This window comes from Haliaeetus albicilla, chromosome 18 (genome assembly GCF_947461875.1).
Source record: "Haliaeetus albicilla chromosome 18, bHalAlb1.1, whole genome shotgun sequence".
In the NCBI taxonomy this organism is placed as follows: domain Eukaryota; kingdom Metazoa; phylum Chordata; class Aves; order Accipitriformes; family Accipitridae; genus Haliaeetus; species Haliaeetus albicilla.
In genome coordinates this window covers 20,928,535-20,950,061 of record NC_091500.1, presented here as the reverse complement: position 1 = coordinate 20,950,061, position 21,527 = coordinate 20,928,535, and the positions used below count along the sequence as shown (strand labels likewise).

Below are 21,527 nucleotides of genomic sequence, written 5' to 3'. Positions count from 1 at the left end.
TCTGCATCCCCAAAGTGGCTTATCTGATTGTATTTAAGAAATTTACAGATTTCATTTACAGATTGTTATATTAGAATTGTGACACTTCATTTACAGATTGCTATGTGAGAATTGTGACACATTTCTGAAAACTGCACGTGAAAAACACCATCGCACAAATAGAAATTATTCCTGCATCAATGTTAATATACAAGCAGTATTTTACTACCTTCTAAAAGCATCTAATAAATTTTTGTCAATTTTCGGATCTTGAAAAGGTTCTGAATTCATATCCCAGAAGAAATTGAAGAGACATTATTCAAAATTGTCATTCAAAACCAAACTATTTTTCATATCCTTGAAAATTTCCAGAAAAAATGAAATGTTTTGGGGTTTATGGAATATGGGCTGTATGTAGGGGAGGATTGTACTGTTTGATTTTTTATATATTCCTCATAGTTCAATATGGTTTTTAAATTCAGGTCTTAAAGTAGCCATATCTTTGGAGCTGTTGTGTTACCCTTAATTACAAAACTGTCTTTTTTCAACATGATTAAATAAATAACACTGAAGTGGTTTATGTGAAAACAGCTAGGCAGTCACTGCATATGCTGCTTATAGTTTTAAGAAAAGGAATAAATACAAGAATAATGTGAAAGTAACAGAAATAGTTCCACCTTTGAAAAACATTACAGAGAAGAACAGCTTGCATAATGTATTGAGCACGAGCAGTGCTTTGAATGTTAGACTACTGCTATGTAAGTTCTGATTGCTTGTATTTGTAAATCACATTATACATAATGTCAGTGTAACATATTGGGAAAGAGGTGGCAGTGAGTTGGAGGGCATAGACTTGACCGTGAATACTTTTGATGAACTTTTTAACTCTGCAAACAAGTCTATTTATTTTGTTCACATATTTGCTAGGATCTGACTCTGTGTGTTTTGTACCATTGAGTTTGAGTTGTTTTGGATGTCTTTAGGCTTCTTATACTGCTATATTGTAGATCATCTCAAGAACATTTCTTTATTTTTTTTTCTTTTTAATATCTTTTAATAATTTTTTTGAATTATACTTGGCTTATTTTTTCCATCGAAGAGTAAAGAGACCAGTGAAATGAATTACTCTTGACCTAAAAGTATTTCATCTTTTGCCTAGAACTTTTTAGTACTTCTAGGTGGGTTGGATGCTTCTGCTTAATTGTCAGATAATGCAGCATTCTCTATATTCCAGTAATAAGTATTACAGCCACTTTGATCTTTTTTTTCCCCTTAAGTTCTACTCTTTAAATCTATTCAATTTTTTTTTTTAATAATTGGGGGGGGGGGGCACTGGAGATTTCTAGAATCAGATTCAGTGTTCATAGAAATTCAAAGAGTATGTTTTGTTCCCTTTGACTTTAGTGAGTTTTGAAGTATGATTCTCTTTTACATGGACCCCATATTTATTTTTCATGTCTAGTCAGTCCTTTAGTGCTGATCTCTGAATAGGCATGGAAATCTTTTGTGCTTATTTTATAATTGCAGAATTCTCTTCTAGGGAGTAAGTTTTTCAGTTTGTTGTTTACTACATGTATGTGTCAATGAGTTTAACTTTATTGTTTTCCCTCTATTTTAAATCATAAATTTTTAAAGAAAAATCAATGATTAACACACACATTTAAAGCTAAGTATATTTGGAATATGAGCCTGAACTGATGCTGAGATTGCTTCGTCTAAGTAAAACTAGATTTTAGTAGTTTATTTATTTTTGGAAATCCACTGTAATGCTTGTTTTTAAAACATGAGGAACTTATAGAAACTCATGCTGAAGTAAAGTACTTCTGCAACACTTAGCACTTTTGTACCTCTACATACTTAATTTCAGTCTCTCATTATGGACATAGAATTGTAACTTCAGGTTCCTATTTTTCTACATTCATTTTTATTATCTCTGTGATCAGCTCAGTGTTACATGTGAGTTTGTAAATGTGTTATTTTACAATCTTTCTGAAAGGATTAATATAGCTAAATATCTACAAAACCAAGTATTCAATACATCACATAATGCTTTGAGTTAGCTAAGGAGTTGGTCTTCCAGTAATAATAGTAGCACTCAGCTACTGTTGGTCATAAATTCATGCATTAGACAAACAAGAATTAAAGCGGAAGCTCAGTGAATTCTAATTGGTACTTTCATGTATTTTGACACTATTTTTGACAGAACTAAATTCATATGAATGAAAGTATGTCTCATTAAATGACCCATTCTGAAAAATATTTTTTGAAACATTTTGTCAAATGCTTTACTAAAAAACAATTATCTTGTCAAGCTAAAATAAACCCAAGAAATTGCAATGTATAGAGTACAGAGTACCTACAGGAACAATTCCAAGGGGAAATAATGAGAAAAACTTTTTTATTGCCTAAGGAATATATTTCAGTATCTCATTTATCTTCGTTACCTATCATTACCCAGTTGTTAAATGTGTGATGATGGATAATCCTGCAATACACTGAAACATCCTTTAAAGCAAATGAAGGATATTGCACTTTTTGTGAACTTTTCTGATTCTTTCCAGCTTTTCTCATTGACTAGAACTGTATGATCATTTGTGATTTTTTTTTAAAGCGATGCAGTCTATAACAATAACATTTTAAACTTAGACATACTATGATAGTTCTGAGAAAACTGTAAATAATGTCAGCTGCCTCTTTGAATTCCAGTATCTCTTTGTAGATGTTTGTTTCCCCTCCTTAAAATCCCTCTCAACATGTCATTCGTGCTCTCCTGATGACCTTGCACACTATGATATTCAGACTGTTTCACTCATGGCTTTAAGTATGGTAGCCTTCCTCTGACATACACAGTAAAAGAAAATCTTGGCTTGTATAGGTGCCAACAGCTATCATCATCACTAGCTGTCTCTGCTGAAAAAGTCATACGAGGTTACAGAGAGTCAAAGGATGAAAGAGATGCACAGGATAATGGGGAAAAGGCTGAAGTATTCAGAGTTAATTTAATGGTGCAGCAGTGTAACCATAGTCCATGATAGCATTGTTAATAACAGCAAAGAACCCAAACAGTTTAAATTAATCCTCAGGAATCAAAACAAATGATATGAGCAAGTGAAAGTTCAGTCATGTCTCAATAGCTTTTAGGTTATAGCCTGTGTCACTAAATTCAGTTTCATGAACAGTAGATTAAGTCAGTGCTTATGCTTTTATATCTGTATAGCCACTAATAGGAATGAAGAATTCTCCTGCTTTTAACTGAGATTGAAAAGAATCTTTCCCTTTGAGAAATTCAAGCCCAAATAATGAACTAGCCACCATTCTAAGCAGTAAACCTTGTTTTGCAAGAAGCATGAAGATCTCTTTTGAGGATCAACAGTAATAGGCCAAAACCTGTATTATTTAATTATTTTATTTTCAAAACAGCCATCAAAGTAAAAAAGATTTCCCTGTAAATACGGATTGAGCAGAGACCTGCAGTACTTTCTCTATGTGAGCATGTTTAAATGTATAATATTTCTTTATGAATTGGCTTTATAATTCCTCAGTTTCAGTTGTTTCTAAGCTTGTGTTATTGCTTACTCTTAGCAATAATTAAAAAGCAAAACTCAGATAAAATATTGAATGGACCTTACTAGAAGGAAAACAGTAACAGAAATCTAAAAATCAGAAATGTATGACTCTAAAAATTGCTACATCTTATAAAGTGTTGGGAGGACAAGGATGATATATAAAACTGCTTTAAATTAATTTTCTAAAAAAGCTAACATTAGATTTACATTTGACAAAGTTCCTTTAAAGTAGTACTAAGTACTTTTAAAGGTAGCTATATGTAATGTTTCAAGCTTTAATTTATGGTGAGAAATTGCTTATGATAAAACAAAGTATATAACATGCTTTTACATATTCTACTGCATGCATTGTATTCAAGTGATGTTTGTCATTCAATTGTTCAAATATAAAAACTGTCAAGTGGAGAACCCTAGCATACAAGTCCCTTTATATCCTGAAAAGATGTGGTGATAGGACTTTCTCTTCCAGAGGTCTTCAGTCCCATTTGTAATAGGTGATTCATCTCACCTAAATTTAGTCATCTAGAAGTTAACGTTAGGGAAACTGGGAGAAAGAACTGCCTCTCTTTCTTTTTTTTTTTCTTCCTTCTTTCCCAATATGTTGAAATTAAGATTAGATTATTAAGAATTAGATTAGGTTGTTAAGATTAGGTACTTTTGATGTCTAAATTTAGGTGGGATGCTTTCCACACTAAGAAGAAAGAATTCAGGTAAATTCTGAAACACTGCTTTGAAACACATAGGTGCGAGGTTTACTCAATAATAATGTATATTAGTTTCAATTGGACTGGACATAAGAGCATATAAAATTAGAAGGAAGCTAACACCAAGTTCATATTACTCCTCCAACAGCACTCTCTGACATAACATTTAATAACCAGTAGAAGTCACATCAGTCTGCTCCTAAGTGTTGTAGTGGTTTGGATTTTCACCATTTCATTACCATTTTGCTTAATGGCTTAGAATTTATGAAGACCTGGAAATTCAACTTAAAAATAATTTAAAATCATGTTGATCTTCATGCAAAACATTAGGAAAAATACTGATTATTATATGTTACTGTGAATACAGAGAAAAATAATCTGTGACTGAATTTCATAGCTTTTTCCTAGTTAAGTTTCATTCACAGAAGCCAGATGTTTTACAGCCAAATTTTGCTTTACCTAAATAATTTAATTTTATTTTTCTGCTTTCTTCCTTTTGGGAGGGGGACAGGAACAGGACAAAGCTCCATCTCCCTAGTATTTCAAAGTATCCAAATTGCTATTAGAGTCACCAAAACACTTCTTTCCATGTACTAGAAGCCTCAGAGTTACAGTTTAGCCAAATTCTTCATATAGCTATGCAGCCATTCCTGTGCATTCACCAAGAGCTAGGATTTTGCTCTAAAATATAGAATCAAAATGATGTGTGTTCCCCTTGTATTTTTCCCATGTAAAGGTTCTTTTTTTCTTCTTGAACTACATAGGCTCTGTAATGTTTTTAAGACAAAACAGATTATCACATTATATCATGAACTAGAATTTAGGAAAAAACTTCAAATATCATTCTAACTGCCAAATTTTAACAGCCTGTTATGTCAACAGGATAAAGTAATGAAATAAAAAGAAAATTAAAAATATGTCTTTCCATATTCATTATTGTCCTGGATTTGGCTGGGATAGAGTTAATTTTCTTTCTAGTAGCTGCTATAGTGTTACGTTTTGGATTTAGTATGAGAATAATGTTGATAACACACTGATGTTTTCAGTTGTTGCTAAATAGTGTTTATACGAAGTCAAGGGGTTTTCAGCTTCTCATGCCCAGCCAGCAAGAAGGCTGGAGGGGCACAAGAAGTTGGGAAGGGACACAGCCAGGGCAGCTGACCCAAACTGGCCAACGGGGTATTCCAGACCATGTGATGTCATGCCCAGTATATAAACTGGGGGGAGTTGGCCAGGGGGCGGATCGCTGCTCGGGAACTAATGGCATCGGTCGGCAAGTGGTGAGCAATTGCATTGTGCATCACTTGTTTTGTATGTTCCAATGCTTTTAGTATTGTTATTATTATCATTATTAGTTTCTTCCTTCCTGTTCTATTAAACTGTTCTTATCTCAACCCGCAAGTTTTAACTTTTTCCTTCCACTTCTCTCCCCCATCCCACTGCAGGGAGGGGAGGGAGTGAGCAGCTGTGTGGTGGTTAGTTGCTGGCTGGGGTTAAACCACAACAATTATTAAACACACAGTTGACACTCTTCTTAATTTCAAATATTGCAGTTATATAGTCCTTTCCAGTTTTTAATATAAGTATTAAGGTATTGGTGCCCTAGTGTATGTAAACTCAAATCTGAATTTAGGAACACATCGTGGTCTGTTGATTGTAAAGGTTTTTTTAAATTGAGACATGAAGCTGAATGACTCTGGGTTTGAGACTCTGGGTCCTCTGTATTAGCATATTGGAAACTCAATATGCTTATGTAACTCACCACAGAGATTAGAAAGAGGTTTCCATCGTACTGTAGTAATAATGGGGAAAAACGTCAATGAAATTATTTAATACCTTTTAATTATAGTAAGACTCCTGTAGATGCTGTTTCTGTAAAAATTGAATGCTATTTGACAAACTTTTCTAAATGCTGGATATTAAATGTAGTAACTTGCCTATATTTAGAGTATCCAGTAGAATAATGATGGGTGAAATCTTTTCATTTTTTTTCATCTGTACATGATTTTTGAATAAAGAATGTGTTGTTAATATTTTCTTTTGATATTATAGGTAAGCACACTAGACTGGGTACGAGCTGAAAAAATCTATAACCTCTGTGAGGTTCTATTTAAAATTCACAAGGTAGGTTTCCTAATGATTACAATGATATTATTTCATAAAGAAAGCTTGCCTTTTCCTATTAATGATAATCTCAAGATAATCTTAACTAGGAGTAGCCAACATTCAAATAGTTCATCTGTTGTTTTTTCTAGTGCATTAGCTATGCAAGTATAAGCGAATATGGAAAATGGATTAAGCTCCAAGTGAGCAAGTTACTAAAATACTTCCATATTGAAGAAATTTTTCAGTATACAGGTGAGACACACAGCTAAGCATAATGAAGCTGGCTATTGCTTTTTTCTTAGTGGCTCAGATTTTTAAGTGACTGTGATAAAGAATGCTTTTGCTGTAATTCCTGGTCTATGTAAAGATACTTTTATTTATTTTCAGTAATTAGAAGTATAAAATTATGTCCTTTTTAGATCATGTGCAAATACTATAGTAGGTTTTACCTTACAAAGGGCAACATGGTGCATTTGTGTACCATCAAATTCTTCATTTTTTCCACCACCTAGAGGCAGTGTCGCGTTTTCTGCTTAGCTTGTCCCAAGCAAGGATTTTGGACAAAACCCTAGCAGTCTGTTTCAATAATTGACTTACAGAAGATATTTTCTAATAAGTTGCATCAGATAGATTAATTTACTTCTCTACCAGCTAAGCAAAAACTGCTTTGCAGGTAAGGTAAAGCTAGATGAAAACCTACTCGCCTAAGACAGTAAAATCAAATATATTATTGGGGGGGGAGGGGGGGGACGGGGGATCAGTCTTTTCAGAGAAAATGCTGTTTCACTGAAAGATTACAAAGCAGCTTTAGTTCTCACCAGCTGCTGTCCTACTCTCTACTGTTCCTCCTTTGACCACGTACTAATGTTGTGGAGAAGGAAGGTTGTTGCTCTGCTACCTGTACAGATCCTGACTTAACATTGGTCTGAAGGAGAACTGCTTAACTATTTTGGTTTTGGTTTTGTTAGGGTGGTTTGGTTTTTTTTTTGTGTCCTGATGCAACACAGTTATTCAGGACAATTTACAGAAGGAAAAATGAAAAAAAAAAAAAAAAAAAAGAGTCATAGGCCTGACAATAACATTCCATTCCCCTTTACTGCCCTGTTCAGCGTAGAAGGGAGATCTCTGTAGCACTAAATGTCCAAATTCTTCAAAGAATGGGGTGGCAGGGAATTTCTATGTCATGACTGCTCAAACTACTTGTCCCAAACTGACTTTCAACAACATGGGCACGTTTCCTACACCAATTTTGTTGACTGTGATTTAAAAAAAAAAGAAAGAAATTGAAAACATGATGAAGTTAAAACCGACAGAGCAAGGAGCACACGGAATTTGATAGAAATCTAGAAAAAATATCTCTCAAATATGAGCTGACATCTGCATTTTACAGAGGTGTCAGTCCCATTAACTGGCTGCTAAAAGAGCTTCTGCTGATGTCAACTGCCAATTTTGCAGCCCGTCACTGCCTTTTTTTTTCTCTGTCGTAAGCCTGCTGTCACTGGGCAGGGGCGGAACGTTCTCTTCTCTGGCAAAAGAGGGGAGAGGGAAGGGTCTTGGCCAATGCCATGCCAGGAAAACAGCAATCCTGGAGCTCGGGACTTGAGCTTGGCTCCGGAGTGCAGGATGCAGGAGCGCAGCCATAGTCTTGTAAGCATGGCATTATTTTAATGTGACCATGGCTCCAGCTGGGTACACAGGGGCAACTTCAGGTCCTGCCTATCGAGACAGCAGCAAAGAGCAGAGGTTCTGTCCCAGATTATTTATTTGGTCTCCTTGATCTTTTTTTAAAATTTGCTTTTTCCTGTTACATAAGTCAGGCACCAATGAAATATATAACCATTATGCCTTTTGAAAAGATTTTTCTGTGGTTTGGGTTTTGGTTTTGTTTTTTCTCCTTTAAATGTTACTACTGATTTGAAACTCAGTCCTTCCTTGAATATTCTGGTAATTTCAAGCATACTCTATCCTTAAAGCAAATTCTGTGATATTTTTTCATTAAGAAAAAGAAGTGGGAAATAAACCACCCAAGATTCAACTCTTTAATGTTCTTGACATTTTAATAAATGAATGTTTAATTGCCAGTCTTCATGAGTACATTAGCTAAAGTGCAAAAGCTCAAATTCAACACTTTAACCTCTTTTCTGTTGATTCTTTGGTATAAATGGCAATGAGGCAAACTGAGCAACTCCAAAAAGATAGGAAAAAATCTTAAGAGATGAAGGTTTCTACATTGCAGACTGAAAGATGGACTTTATCTTGTAAAAACTGCCATTTGGAGAGGGAGTTCTTAAGGATTCTAACTTGTTAGAACTAGTGCAAAGCTGCGGTGGAGAGTGCTATTGTATCTTCTCATGAAAGATGGATTTTAAGGCAAGGTGCACTTATTACTCACCTAATTGTAAGCTTCTCATCTATGTTTATTATGACAGAAGAGTTAAACATGGAAAATAAGAACCCAATATGGAAATTACATTTTAAAACAAAATGTTTGCTGTATTTTAGATTTGTGTGTGTGTGTACATACATATAAATACACACTTGCATACACAAACGTGCATATGCAGATGTGTGAATTAAAATTCATATATATATATCATGCATTTGCATATTCATGGACATTTAGTGGTAACAACCAGATGATTGACAATGCGATCTCTTTTACCTCATGTGTTTTTTCCTATACCTTGCCTCATACTCATAGTTACTGGAACTGTTACTGAAAACTTGTATTTTTCAGGGGCAAGAATATTAGATGCCTTTTTAAAAGCCGGCTGTCTTAAAAACAGTTTCTTTTATTGCCTGGTATTTTCACACATCACATTTTCACATGCAAAGTAAAAAATACTAATATAGTAGTCTATGAGCCAGGATGAGCAGCACTGAGTCTTGAAGCAGTTGTAGCTATAATACCTGTCACTCCATAGCTGCTGAACACCAGATGATACACAGGTATTTTGTTCAGTTTCCTTTTCAGCAGTCCAAAGGAGCATTGTAAAATAACTTTGAACTTCCTCAAGACTGTTCTCTCCTCGGGTAGCTGCAGGGCTGTTTTTGACAACAAAGTGCTGTGTACCCTGGTGGCATTACGTGCTGCTTCTGAGGTGCCCCACAAAACATCCGTAGCTTAACAGACTAGACTTGAGTAAATTGCATAAGGTTAGATTTGCTAGCTTTGTTTTACTCTGTAATTCACCAGCACAAGCAAAATTTTCAGTTCCCATCTGAGTATTTTGACCCTGTTTGTGAATATGAGAGCAGTACACAGAGGAGGGTGTGCTAGCAGAGCATTTGTTTCCTCTGCTTTTCATTACTAAAAAGTGGATCTTCACTGCTGTCCTGTGAGGGCAGTTGTGTGCGCATCTGGAACAGGAGGGATGCAAGACCCTGAACATGTAAGCATTTATTTGACATGCATCAGAATATTTTACATTACGTTTGAATGCTCAAATTCCAGTTGTTTGTTTGTTTTCTTGTGTATGGAGTTTCGACTCTAGCCTCAATAGGCTATGATAGACTATTAGAGGTTCTGGAAAAATAAATTCTAAATCTTTATAAGGCTTTTCCTGACTACAGGTTTCTAGGACTTGGGTACTACTGCAAAGCTGCATTCTGGTCTTTTCAAAGCCACCTAAGTACAATCAAACATGACTGCTTTTACCTCAGATCTGCTTGACTGGAGTCAAGTCTCCTAAACTTAACCTGGAGCGCTAGAGAAAGAAAATTCTGTTTGCAGGTGACTTTAGAAAATAAGAGATAACATTCTCTTTACAAATTACTTTTTTTATTCTTTCAATCTTTTCTGCCCCAGGCCATCATAGAGAACTGGAGATAGGAAGGGGCCCTATCTGATAAATAGAAATTTTAAAAAATGCATAATTTGGAAATCCAGTCAGCGAAAGTACTCAGATGTATAAGCAGTAGCTTTTTTATTTAGTTTTCTCTATATTTATGCTAATCAAGTTTTGAAAGATTAGGGAAGTTTCTTCTAAGAGTTTGTTTTTATTTACAAAACATTCTGTTACAGGAATATTTTTTATTAGGAAAGACTAATGTGAAGTTTCTCTTCTTCATCGTGAAGGTGATGGCAGGTGATCTCACTTCACTCCCCTTGTAGTTGCAGAGCAGCATTGGCAGCTATTAGGGGACATTTGAAAGCTCATGCTGTCATTTCCAGAATTAGCCCTTGAGTGCTTGATAAATTACTGCATTCCTTGGTGTTTAGCCTATTGGAAACCAATTAGAACAGAGTAGTTTTATTCTCTTGTAAAGCTGGTACACAGCTCTTGAATTGCATTCAAACAATTCAGAGATTTCCATCCTTTTCACTGTAACAATATATTGCTGCAAATCCTTTTTAAATTATGTATGTATTGCTTAAGTAACTGACAGTATTTTGGAACTGCAGAAGTAGCTCAGATTACATGACACAGGGTAAAGTGAATAAGCAGCAAAGAGAGAAGTTGTCTTTGAAATTATTGCTTAATTCTCAGAACATTTCTTCAAGGTAATTATTGACATAATGACATAACGTATCCAAGTACCCATCACTTAGAGAAGACAATGTTGCTTTAACTGTTTGGTTTTGCTAGATGATGAAGAATCACATACTGAAACATGTCTTTCAGCTCTGGCTTGCTGATGATTGCTGGCTACAAGCAAACTTGTATTTAGGTATTCATCAGGACTTTGATCTTGAAGACCAGAGGCCATATTGTTTCAGTGTTATGGTTGGACACGGCAAGAGTCATTATTTCAATGTAGAGCTGGGCAGCGAGTTGGCAGTGTGGGAGAAATCATTTCAAAGAGCGATTTTCTTGGAAGTTCAAAGAACCGGGGTAAGTAATGAATAATTTAAATCCTGGAGCCATTTCATCAGTAAAATAAGTATAGCAAATTTTTAGATAATTTGTATGTTTAATAATTGCATCAGATTGATGTGCTCCATGACTATGGATCTGAGTACACTTTAATACACCGAAGGCTTCATCATCACATCCATATTCATATGTCAATGACTATGTAATAACAGTCTGTAAGCGTGCTATGACAGTCTGAAAATTGGAAGTTGACCTTGATTATAACAAACTGGAAATGAATACATTTTACCACTGGAAAACAATTTCTGTGGAGACTCTTTAGTCCACCTTGAACATTTTCTTCCAGAAAGCTTATTTTCCACTCACATAAGGCAAATATATTAGTTTTACATACTGGTTCTGTTTTCAAAGAAGAAATATTTTGCTCTTACATTGTTAATTGTAAATGGGAATTGTCCTTGTTAACATTGGTAGTGTTCGAAGACTCAGCATAAACGTGAGAGGAAAGTTTGTGATGGTCTTAAATTCTCAAAATTAAACAGTTTCTCACTTTCTACTGGCAAGTAAAATTGTCTCAAGTCAATTATTTTCTCAGATCTGAGGGTGCATTTCCCATTAGGTGGTCTGAAATTTAAGATCAGGATTCCTGGTATAGTAGTCTAAATGTGGGTGTGTATTAGCATTGTGGTGACTAAGCTCCCATTAGAATCAGTGACTTGAGTCCAAAGAATGATTGTGCTTATCCTAAAGCAGATACCTTCTTCTAAAGGAGGTATTTTGTGGTATGAAGACAGAGAAGATAAAATGATTTTGATTTAAGTTGCAACTTAAAGCACCTCTATACTGTTTTATAAACAAGTTATTTGTTCAATATCTAGATTCATACTCCTAAGTGAACTGGACCAGTGGTATGGGAATGTACGGATTAAAAGTATAGGCCTTCTCCAATTAGAAACATATTTACAGTTCAGCACAAATGCAAGCTTGATCTGGTATATTTGGGTTTGCAGGGACCTCCTAAAGATGTTTACAATAGCGAGAGCACTGGATCACAAGATTGTGTTACCACCGCTTGCAAGGAGCAGGAGTCCTAGCACAGTGTTGAATCAGCTCTTTTAAATTTCCAAGTCTCTGTGATTCTAACAAGGTGTGCAGGTGGTTGCTTAGAAACCTTCCAATTGTCTCTTGGACTGATGAGGTAATGAAAAAGATTTTGTAATGGTTATGCTGTTGCTCCTGCACTTCTGAGAAGGAATGCAGTTCTTCAGAAACAAATTGATTCTTCCCGAAAAATTCCTGGGCATCAGGGAGGGATTAATAGTTCATATTGAGTATGCATAAAGTGTTTTCTCACATGAACTCTCCAAGAAATTATGATATGACTGTTTGGCCAACCATTCAATGATCCTATTTATTATCCATATGAAAAGCAGATAATATATAGTTAAAATTAAGTATAACAAAGGTGGAGATTAGCTGGTGCTGTAGCTGATTCAATTTATGAAGTATTTATGGTTAAATATCAAAACTTCTTGTTCTTTTACAACCTAACAATCTTAAGTTAAGGGATGATTCTTTGCTTGTGCAATGATCTTTTGTCATTTGAATCCAACAATCTTCCAGACCGATATCACACAAAAGACATTAATATTTCTTCTAGCTGTGGTTTAACCTATCTGAAGCCTCCAGGAGAGGCATTCAATTAAAATCCTGATTATACTGTTTAAGTCTCCATATGTGTGTTCCCATATCTTAATTTTCTCTCACTCAGTTGCATACATTCAGGTTTGTTGTAAACCACTATGTCAGTAGGATGCAAAGCACTGCGGTCACTCTCCAGCAGAGAAAAATCTTTTGATTCCACTATTTTCTTTCTTTCTTCAAGACGTAAGTGCTGCTTTTAATGTCCTTCTTTTCAGGAGGATATCAAGAGCAGCATGAATGAGGTGCAACTTAACATTACATAGATTATTTCAAGCCATAGAAAAAGAACTGGCATTTCAGTATCCAGAAAATTGAAGGTTGTCACTGGTAGGTTAGATTGTCCATAAAATTTCTTTCTTTCGGAGAAGGACCATAACTGCAGTTGGAAATTCATTTTTATGCATAAATGATTGGGCAAGATTCATGGCAGGTGTTGGATTGCACCGTGTCATTTCAGCCATTCTTATTTAAATGTGGCTTCGTTCTGTTTTCTGTTGGGGGTCATTAGGATCTTGCTTTGACAGAGCTGTTGTTAACATTATCCAGTACATGTTCTTCACGTTTAGTGTTTCTATAAGAAGAATTGTATTTCTGAGAAGATTCTGTACTTACACAGTTTATGAAAAGAAATGTTAAGGTGCAGTTGTACATTCAAAAGTGCTTTTGAATTTTATACTGCTCAAGTTGTGTGATTTTTTTATACATTTCTTCTAAAAATGGCAGCAGTGTTAAATGACAGAAAGAATGCAGTAGAGCAAGAAGTAATCCCCCTCACAAGATTGTTCCCCTTTCTGCTATCGTAGAGCCATATTTCAAGCTGCAAATGCTTACAAAAAGGAGTCTACCGAGAAACTATGAAATTCAGTGATCCTGATATAATGAATCCATTTACAAACAATTATAGCAAGCAAACTTATGTTAAATCCATGTGCTAGAAATAACTATATTTTCTTTCTATAAAAAATTTTCTAGTCACTGATGGCATAATTTGGACAGATGGAGGCAATAAAAATGCAATAGAAGTAGGGCAGGAAGGCAGTTGAAAGGCAGAAAATGATGTTAAAAAGTATTTCCATGAGGTTGGTAATCAAAGTCAGCATTGCAATGGAGGAGGATAGGCAGTGAAGTCCTCTCAATCGTAACTAGAAATTCAGTCATCTCCCACATCCCAGCAAGCCTCTCTGTCTCACTTGGAACATCCTAAACAGTGCAAGACCAATTAATGATGCTCAGATGAAGTAATTTTTTTCTTTTTTTTTTTTAGTTTTTTACAGTGTAGGCAGTCTTCAAAAGTAAAAGGCTAGCACTTCTTCCAGATCCCTTACTAATTCTTTGACACTTCAGGATAGTCTTGTCAGTACTATGGGATGTTATTCCATGTTTTTTCAATGTTGTCTTTTTTTAAGTTACTTTCTCAGTATTCTTTCCTCTCCTCAAACAGTTCTTTCCAAAGGAAATTATCTTGACTCATCTGACTCTTGGATATGATTGTTAAATTAATGCAGAAACATCTTGATGGGATGATTTGGATCTTTGGTGTCTTCAGTCTTCTTCCACAGAAGGACAGAGAAGGATATTGCAGTAGTATTTGGTAGTGGCCAGAGGGAAGAGTAATACATTTTACTGTCAGCTGTAGAAAGGTTGGGCTAACTGTTTTGCCATCTTAAACCTTTGTACATGGACAGCAGAAGACAGAGAACAGGAATCTGCTTCACAAGATGGAAGAGCTCTCAGGAGACTGAAAAAAACGTGCAGGGGGAAAATCATCTACTGCAGTGTCACTGAAATACCTGCAGTTGGTGTATAGCGAGGAGACATGGTTACATACTCTCCTCATTTATCTAGCAACTTTTAAACATGAAAGAAAGTTTTCCCTTTGTGCTTCCAGCTGTGATGCAGATGCTGCAAGCTCTTTTGAATCCTCATACAGCTGAATAACCTAGTTTCATGAAACCATTTGCTTTACTTGGACAAAAAAAAAAGTTGTTTAATATGAGTTACTGCAAAAATTAAAATAGGTCAGAAGTTGGCCTCCACTCAGTCATAACAGAATAATCAAGAAGTTTTGCTGCATGGTTATTTTCTGTGCTTAAACATAAGTACTTCTAGCGAACTTCTTTCCATTTTGTTCTTAACTCAGTAACTGATCTTGACAGACAAATAACCCCTGGAAATAAAAATATAATATATATTTGTTGAGGACAGGGATATGAATGTATTGTGCTAGAGAAATGCTAGCAGTAAAATTCGTGTTCCTGGAATGATACAAATTCCAGCTGTGAGGAATATACATTAAAAATAATTTAAAAAAAGGTGGTTTGGGGGTTTTTTTCCCCACAAATGTAGTAATAATATTTCACTTAAATCCATGTCGTGTGAACATTATTGGAAATCCAAAACTAGTGTATAATGAACATAAATGTATGATACAATTTTCCCATGTTTTCCTTCTTTATATTTCAGTTAACTTATAGCTGCTTCTGTGGATGTTTTATCTTTTTGTATGTATTTTTAACATTTACTTTTTTTCCTAAGAGTTAACAACAAACCATTCTCTATTGTGAGATTCTTGATGCTGAACATGTAAGCCAGACTGGCTCATTGTGGCTCAGAATTGCTTGCTAATTATGTCTGTTCCTGGATAAATGCAAAAATAATTATTGGGAATAATTGTGCATGCAAACCTGGAGCTTTGTTTCTATAGGATTCCCATTTTAATTTTCTTTCCACAAATATTGTGCTGGTAAAACACCATGATTAAAATTCCTTAAAAAAGAAACAATAGTTAAAACAAATGCAATTAATTATTTCCTTTTCTGTTTTGTAAGCAACAATGAATTCCTTTTCAATATTAGTTGGTCTGGCCAATCTCTGTTTTCCTCTGTGAGCATGAGCAGTGTTCCACACATATAAAAGATGTCAGACGTGAGAGTAACATATCTTATGGTATCCTTAGTTCACCATCTTCCTGTTCCAGAGTTTAACATTTCCCTCTATACACTCTATGTTCTTCAGGATGATCTATATGAAATGCCTGAGGAGTCTACAACCACGTTATTGATGATTAAAACAACAACAAAAAAAAAAAATCATGTAATTATTTTGAAGAAGTTGTTTACACAATATCCTTTCCTCAGCTTTGTATCTCTTTCCCCTTTTGCTTCATGGACTATTGCTGACTAAGTATCTAGTCCTGGTTACTTTTTGGTATCCTGTCTTCTATTCATCCTTTTTAATTTCCTTGTAATATCTTGTCATAGATTTTACCAGTTCATCAGTTGTAATTAATTTCTAACCCATTCATAATATTCTCATCTGAGAAAGATTAAGTTGCTCTCCATGCAACATACATTGTTTATTCTAAAAATCTCTTCAGAATCCATACTGTTGACAGAGTTTGGTTTTCACCTCTTGTTTTTCTAGAAGAGATCTATGGTTTTAAAGTTTTCTTTATAAAACTTGTCCATGTGCTGCTTCCCTCTCATCCCTTCTCCGCAGCTCAGCAAATAATCTGTGCAATCTCCTCATTCCTACAACCGCTTGCTGTTTGTTCTGGACTGTTACTTAATTTAAATGTGTATTTCTGTTAAAAATCCTCTGAAGGGGTTCGCTAGAACTATTTGAAAACATACAGAATTGAATAGGTTGCTTCCAGCTGATTTCAATAACCTTTCCAGGAAAGCAGTATTTTCTCATAATCTCCATTTAAAAGCATTCAGTTGACTATGTTGTATAAAATATCAACATAGTAGTGACTGTGTGCATAGATCTTAGAGACTGTGTCCCAACTGGGAGCTGGGCAGAGGTTAGGTTATCTTTCCACTCATCTTTCTATCACACCTAACCTAACTCTTCCAGCTACCTGATTTCTGAGATGCTCAGAAGACTTTGGGTGTCTCAGTAACTCTGCAGTCAAAACAAACACACTCATTGTTTTAGGCATCCTTGGGAATTAAGTGGTGCTTGAGAAATGGTAGTCTAAATCACCCTCTGAGACTGGGCAAAAGAACTCCCAAGTAAATAAACAAAATCTAACAGAAATTAGGCAGTCTGAATAAGAAGTAATTGTCTTTTCTAGCTTATCAAACTATTAATTCTTCATTGTAAACCAAAAGGATGAGTAAAACAGGATTGGTTAATCACAGTGTAATCCTTGTGAGTTCCAAATAATGTATTATTTAAAACGCAAAAATGGTAAATACAGTTGGCAATGCTATCTTAATTATCTTTATATTCTGTGATGATGACAAAGCATGTATGAAACAGAATTTTATATATATAGGAATCCCTTTAAGAATGGAAACACCACCATATGCTAATTTCAGAACTAATTTCTGAAACAAACAAATAACCACATGAATATCCTCCTTAAATGCAGGTGAGATATTAAATAGCATTTAGATTAGGTTAGATTTATAGGGTCATTAAAAGATACTTATCAGTTTGTTACCAAGAAGCACTCAGTTTAATTATACAATTAAGTTTTAGATTGTTTTCATTATGTACAGAAAGCTTATTACAATTCCAATTTAACTGGTCATCTTTGGAAATGCTATTAGATTCTAATTCATTTTCACACTGACGCAAAAAAAGCACCATTCTCCAACACAAAGAAAGATGCTGAGAACCATACAGATTAATTGTAAATACATTTGTAAAAATGATTAATAATTCAACAATTCAGATGCCAGGTAAGAATCAATCAATACGCCTATTACAATTTTAACAAAAGCAAGAGAATGTACCAATTTACATGGCTATTGAACAAAATCTTGTTTACACATACTGTATTTTAAACATGATTAATATAAAACGTTGATTTTCATGAAGCTACACCAGTATTTCTACAAATAGTAGTATATTCTTAAAATTACAAATTATTTATATTGAAAGGGTAAATCCAAAGACTTTTATATATATATCTCTCTCAAGATAAATCTCTTTATATATATATATTTATTTATCAATCCAAAGGTTTAGATAACAACTATGTGGTGTGAGTCTGGTTTCATTATTACTTTCCAGAGGATCTTATAGTCTTGAATAAGGATGAAACTATTAAAGCTGTCAAGAAGTCACTCTCATGGAATTTCAAATTTATAGAGTAATATTACCTTAGAATTTTGATATTTGATTTTATGTTTTCAAAAGTTGGTGTTCCCTATTACTCTCTGCCCATGATTCCTTTATGAGAATCAGGCAGAAAAACAAAATCCCAGTCCAAGCATCATTAATTCAGAATTGAATTTTCTACTCAGTAATGTCTCTTGTTGATATTCCTTATAAAAATCCTTTTTCATCTGCAAAATTCCAGAATTTATAGATCACCAGAAAAGAAAAAACCTTTATTATATAATAACAAACTGTATCAAAAACAAGTCAGTGCCTTTGCTGAAGTAAACCAGTAGAGTTCCACTAACACGAATGGTGCCAGCCTGATTACTATGATTGCTACTGAGAATCTCCCTCAGGTATGTGAAAATATACTTGGGACAATCTACAGGTAGGAAACTGTTAAACATTCCAGTCACTGTTGTATCTTGCTTTTCTTTATGGAAAAGTGAGTTGCTACAAAACCACGAAGCTTTTGCTCAGGCACAGAGATGAGGAAGCACAATCTGTTCCTGACATAAGCCAAAGCTAAAGAATGCACTTTGAATTTTCACTAGAGGATGCTGGAGGATGACCACTGCTAATCTGCTGGCCTTTGATTTTGTCCTTCCACCTCCATTTCTCTCACTGCCTTTTCCTACAATCAATTTAAGCCATAGGCTGCTTGTTCAGCAGAGGAGGTACCAAGTCTTCTTTCTTCTGTCAGATTTACATTAGCCATAGGTTCATATTACAGAGAGAATGCCATGGCCATGAGTAGGCATCCATAACTGCATTATCTGCTCATCTTGCCAAGTAATAGCTGAACCTACTATGGTTTAGGAGAAATTAGTTGACTTATCAGTCTTGCTGTAGGAACACAGTTCCCTGCAGAGGAACATTTGCTTGAGGCCTGATGTGCTTGTAGCCCTAATCTCTCTGTGATAGTGGTTTAATGCTTAATCCCAGTTACGCTGAAGTTTTCCAAAAAGGCAGTCTGTCCAGTGAGAGCTCTACTAAGAAAACAATTTTTGCGGTTAGCTGCTATAATGTCACGAGCATTACAAATTACAAATAGATGAGATCAGATAGATATTTATTTCAGTTAGAACAGCTGTTGTGTGGCAGGAGTTTTACTTATGAGTGTGGCTGAGATTGTAATAGATGACCTAAAGGCAAAAGTTTCAAGCATAGCAGTATCCTGAGAAAGCCAGCGTTTAAAACATGAACATACAAAGAATAGGTGTTATTTTCTAAAGCACTAAGCACTGAGCTAGCACTGCTTCTACTGAAATCAATAGAAGCTTTCTTTGAAGTTCAGTGAAAGTATAATGAGCCATTGAGTCCTTTGAAAAATCTTACTTTTAGTGCCAGTGTGTCTCTTGCATACATATATGCTGAACCACAGATGTGCATCTATGTTCAAAAAAAACAACCATCATGTCTTCTTGAAATCATGAGATTACAGCACTATCTTTTACAGGAGAATGTACATTTTTATACTAATACTCAGTCAAGAATGAAAAAAAGAGTCATTTTAGGGCATTAAGATGCAATTTCTTCAGTTGCAGCAACTGCAGATCTTGAAGGAGCGTACAGGATTTTTAATCAGATGTATTTTGTTTCAATAAAGTGATTTTAATTGTATCTATCCATAATTATCACACTTCTGTTACCTTTTAATTGTGACATGATGAATTCCTTAAAGGTATGGCCAAATGAGTGGATCTGCCACATTTTTTAAGTGAAGATGTTATTCATTTGATCACTCTCACAGAAATTATTTCACTGATGCTTTTGCACAGTTATCTGGAACAGGAATAACCTGAGCTTTGGAAGTCTGTTCTGGATGAGATTTCTGAAAACTCTCATGCTTTTGATGAATGTCAGATTTCATTGTCATTTCATTTTCTCATATGTAATGTAGATTCAGAGTAAGAATGCTTTCAATGTACTTCATAAATGTCTTCTGAAAGTTTTGCTTAAAAAAAACCCTGATATATAATATAAAATATTTTGTCCTAAAATAACAATCAGAATTTTAAAATATGAGAAAGCCAAAGTAAGTGCATTTTTAATTCAACTATTTTGGAATTTCAAAGAGTTTAAAAAGCACTTCTGTTTAGCAAAAGTAATTCTACGCGAAAAGACTATTGAAGAAGATTTTGCAGGCTGTCTTCAGAATTAAGGGGTTTAATTTTGTATGCCTCCTAGTACACTCTGTATGTGGGCTGAGATATATTTCTCAGTAAAACCATAACAACTCTGGTTGCTCTTACCATCATCTCCACATCCTACTCAGAGGTTTTTTTATGCTAAAAGTGGAATTTTCAAAAAAAGCTCATTCTTGACATAGCCAGTCCCATATTAAGGCTTTTACCAAACTCTGTGTTTTGGTAAATACGTTGGATGCATTAAGAAACCTTACTCCTGTCACTCCTGTATGATTTAATAGCTTGTACAAAGCCACTGTATAAACTCTTAATGCAAGAATCTGTGTTCCAAACTGTCTGCTGTTGGTATAATTATTTTTTTCCTTACCCTCACTGTATTTTAAATGCTGTTGTGCATTATTTTATTTCTAATGCATAATAAAAGAGCGCATCATTTAGGTCCTTCCCTGTTTCAGGCATTAAAGTCCCTTGGACAAGTCCTGGAAAATTCCATTTTTTACAGATACCCACACTGACAGACTAAAAAAAAAAAATTAAATGTAATATGAGGTGAGATTTTGTCTCAGAAATAAGAAGAAACAAATACCAGTGATATTTGAATTATATTAAAACTTTATCAGTTCAAATTGGCAACCTTGGAGTCTTCTGTTAATATGATTGAAATGTTGACCAGTAATTGATTTCTAGGGAAAACTTTTACAATGAAATTCAGTTATTATGTTAATCTTCAGTTTAATAGAGATTGACAAACAAATCACTTCATATACATTTAGCCCATTAGAATTCCACTCTCCTCCTCATCTGTATACAATTCACTTTCTTAAGTCTTTATGAGATCATGGGTTTTGTTGAAAGCTCAACTCCTTTAATAGGGAAAAGTGCTCAGTTTGGGGTATTTCTAGTTGGTCTGTTTGAGATTTTTAGTCACTTAATTTTAATCAGCATATGGTTAAGCTTTGATTATTCTTTTTTTTACATTAAATAACAACAGACAAATCTTGAATAGCTCAAAAAAGCTTTGCCATTAACTTTAATAGATTTGGGGGTTACCACAAAATTAAACATGCTAAATGCATGCACTATTGTTATTGGCTTGTATCTATATTCATTGGTGGTTAACTATAAAAAAGGAAAAAGACCTGAACCAGATGATGATGGCTATTTTATAATATATGAAGTAGGTACTGTTTTACTGAACAAATAAAACTGTGTTCTCATCAATTGTCTTATTTTACATGTGAAAGGGATGACTTGTCTCTGGAAAACAATATTCAAAAAATATATTAATTAGATTAATAAAATAATGTTAATTTAATTTTAATGGAAATACTCCCTTGTTCTAAGCAAAGTCAAAGTTTTGTGAAGATTTTAGTATTTAGTATATTG

At 34.5% G+C, this 21,527-nt stretch overlaps 1 protein-coding gene across 2 annotated transcripts in view; it reads left to right on the top strand.

Moving 5' to 3' along the window:
- The window catches only part of SNTG2 (syntrophin gamma 2), a 312,891-nt gene that overhangs the window by 266,494 nt on the left and 24,870 nt on the right, over positions 1–21,527 (top strand). For both annotated transcript variants that reach the window (XM_069805899.1, XM_069805898.1), the window contains exons 13-14: positions 6,302–6,373; positions 10,981–11,190. In XM_069805899.1, coding sequence (XP_069662000.1) covers positions 6,302–6,373; positions 10,981–11,190 — 282 coding nt within the window. The remainder of the gene's footprint in view (positions 1–6,301; positions 6,374–10,980; positions 11,191–21,527) is intronic.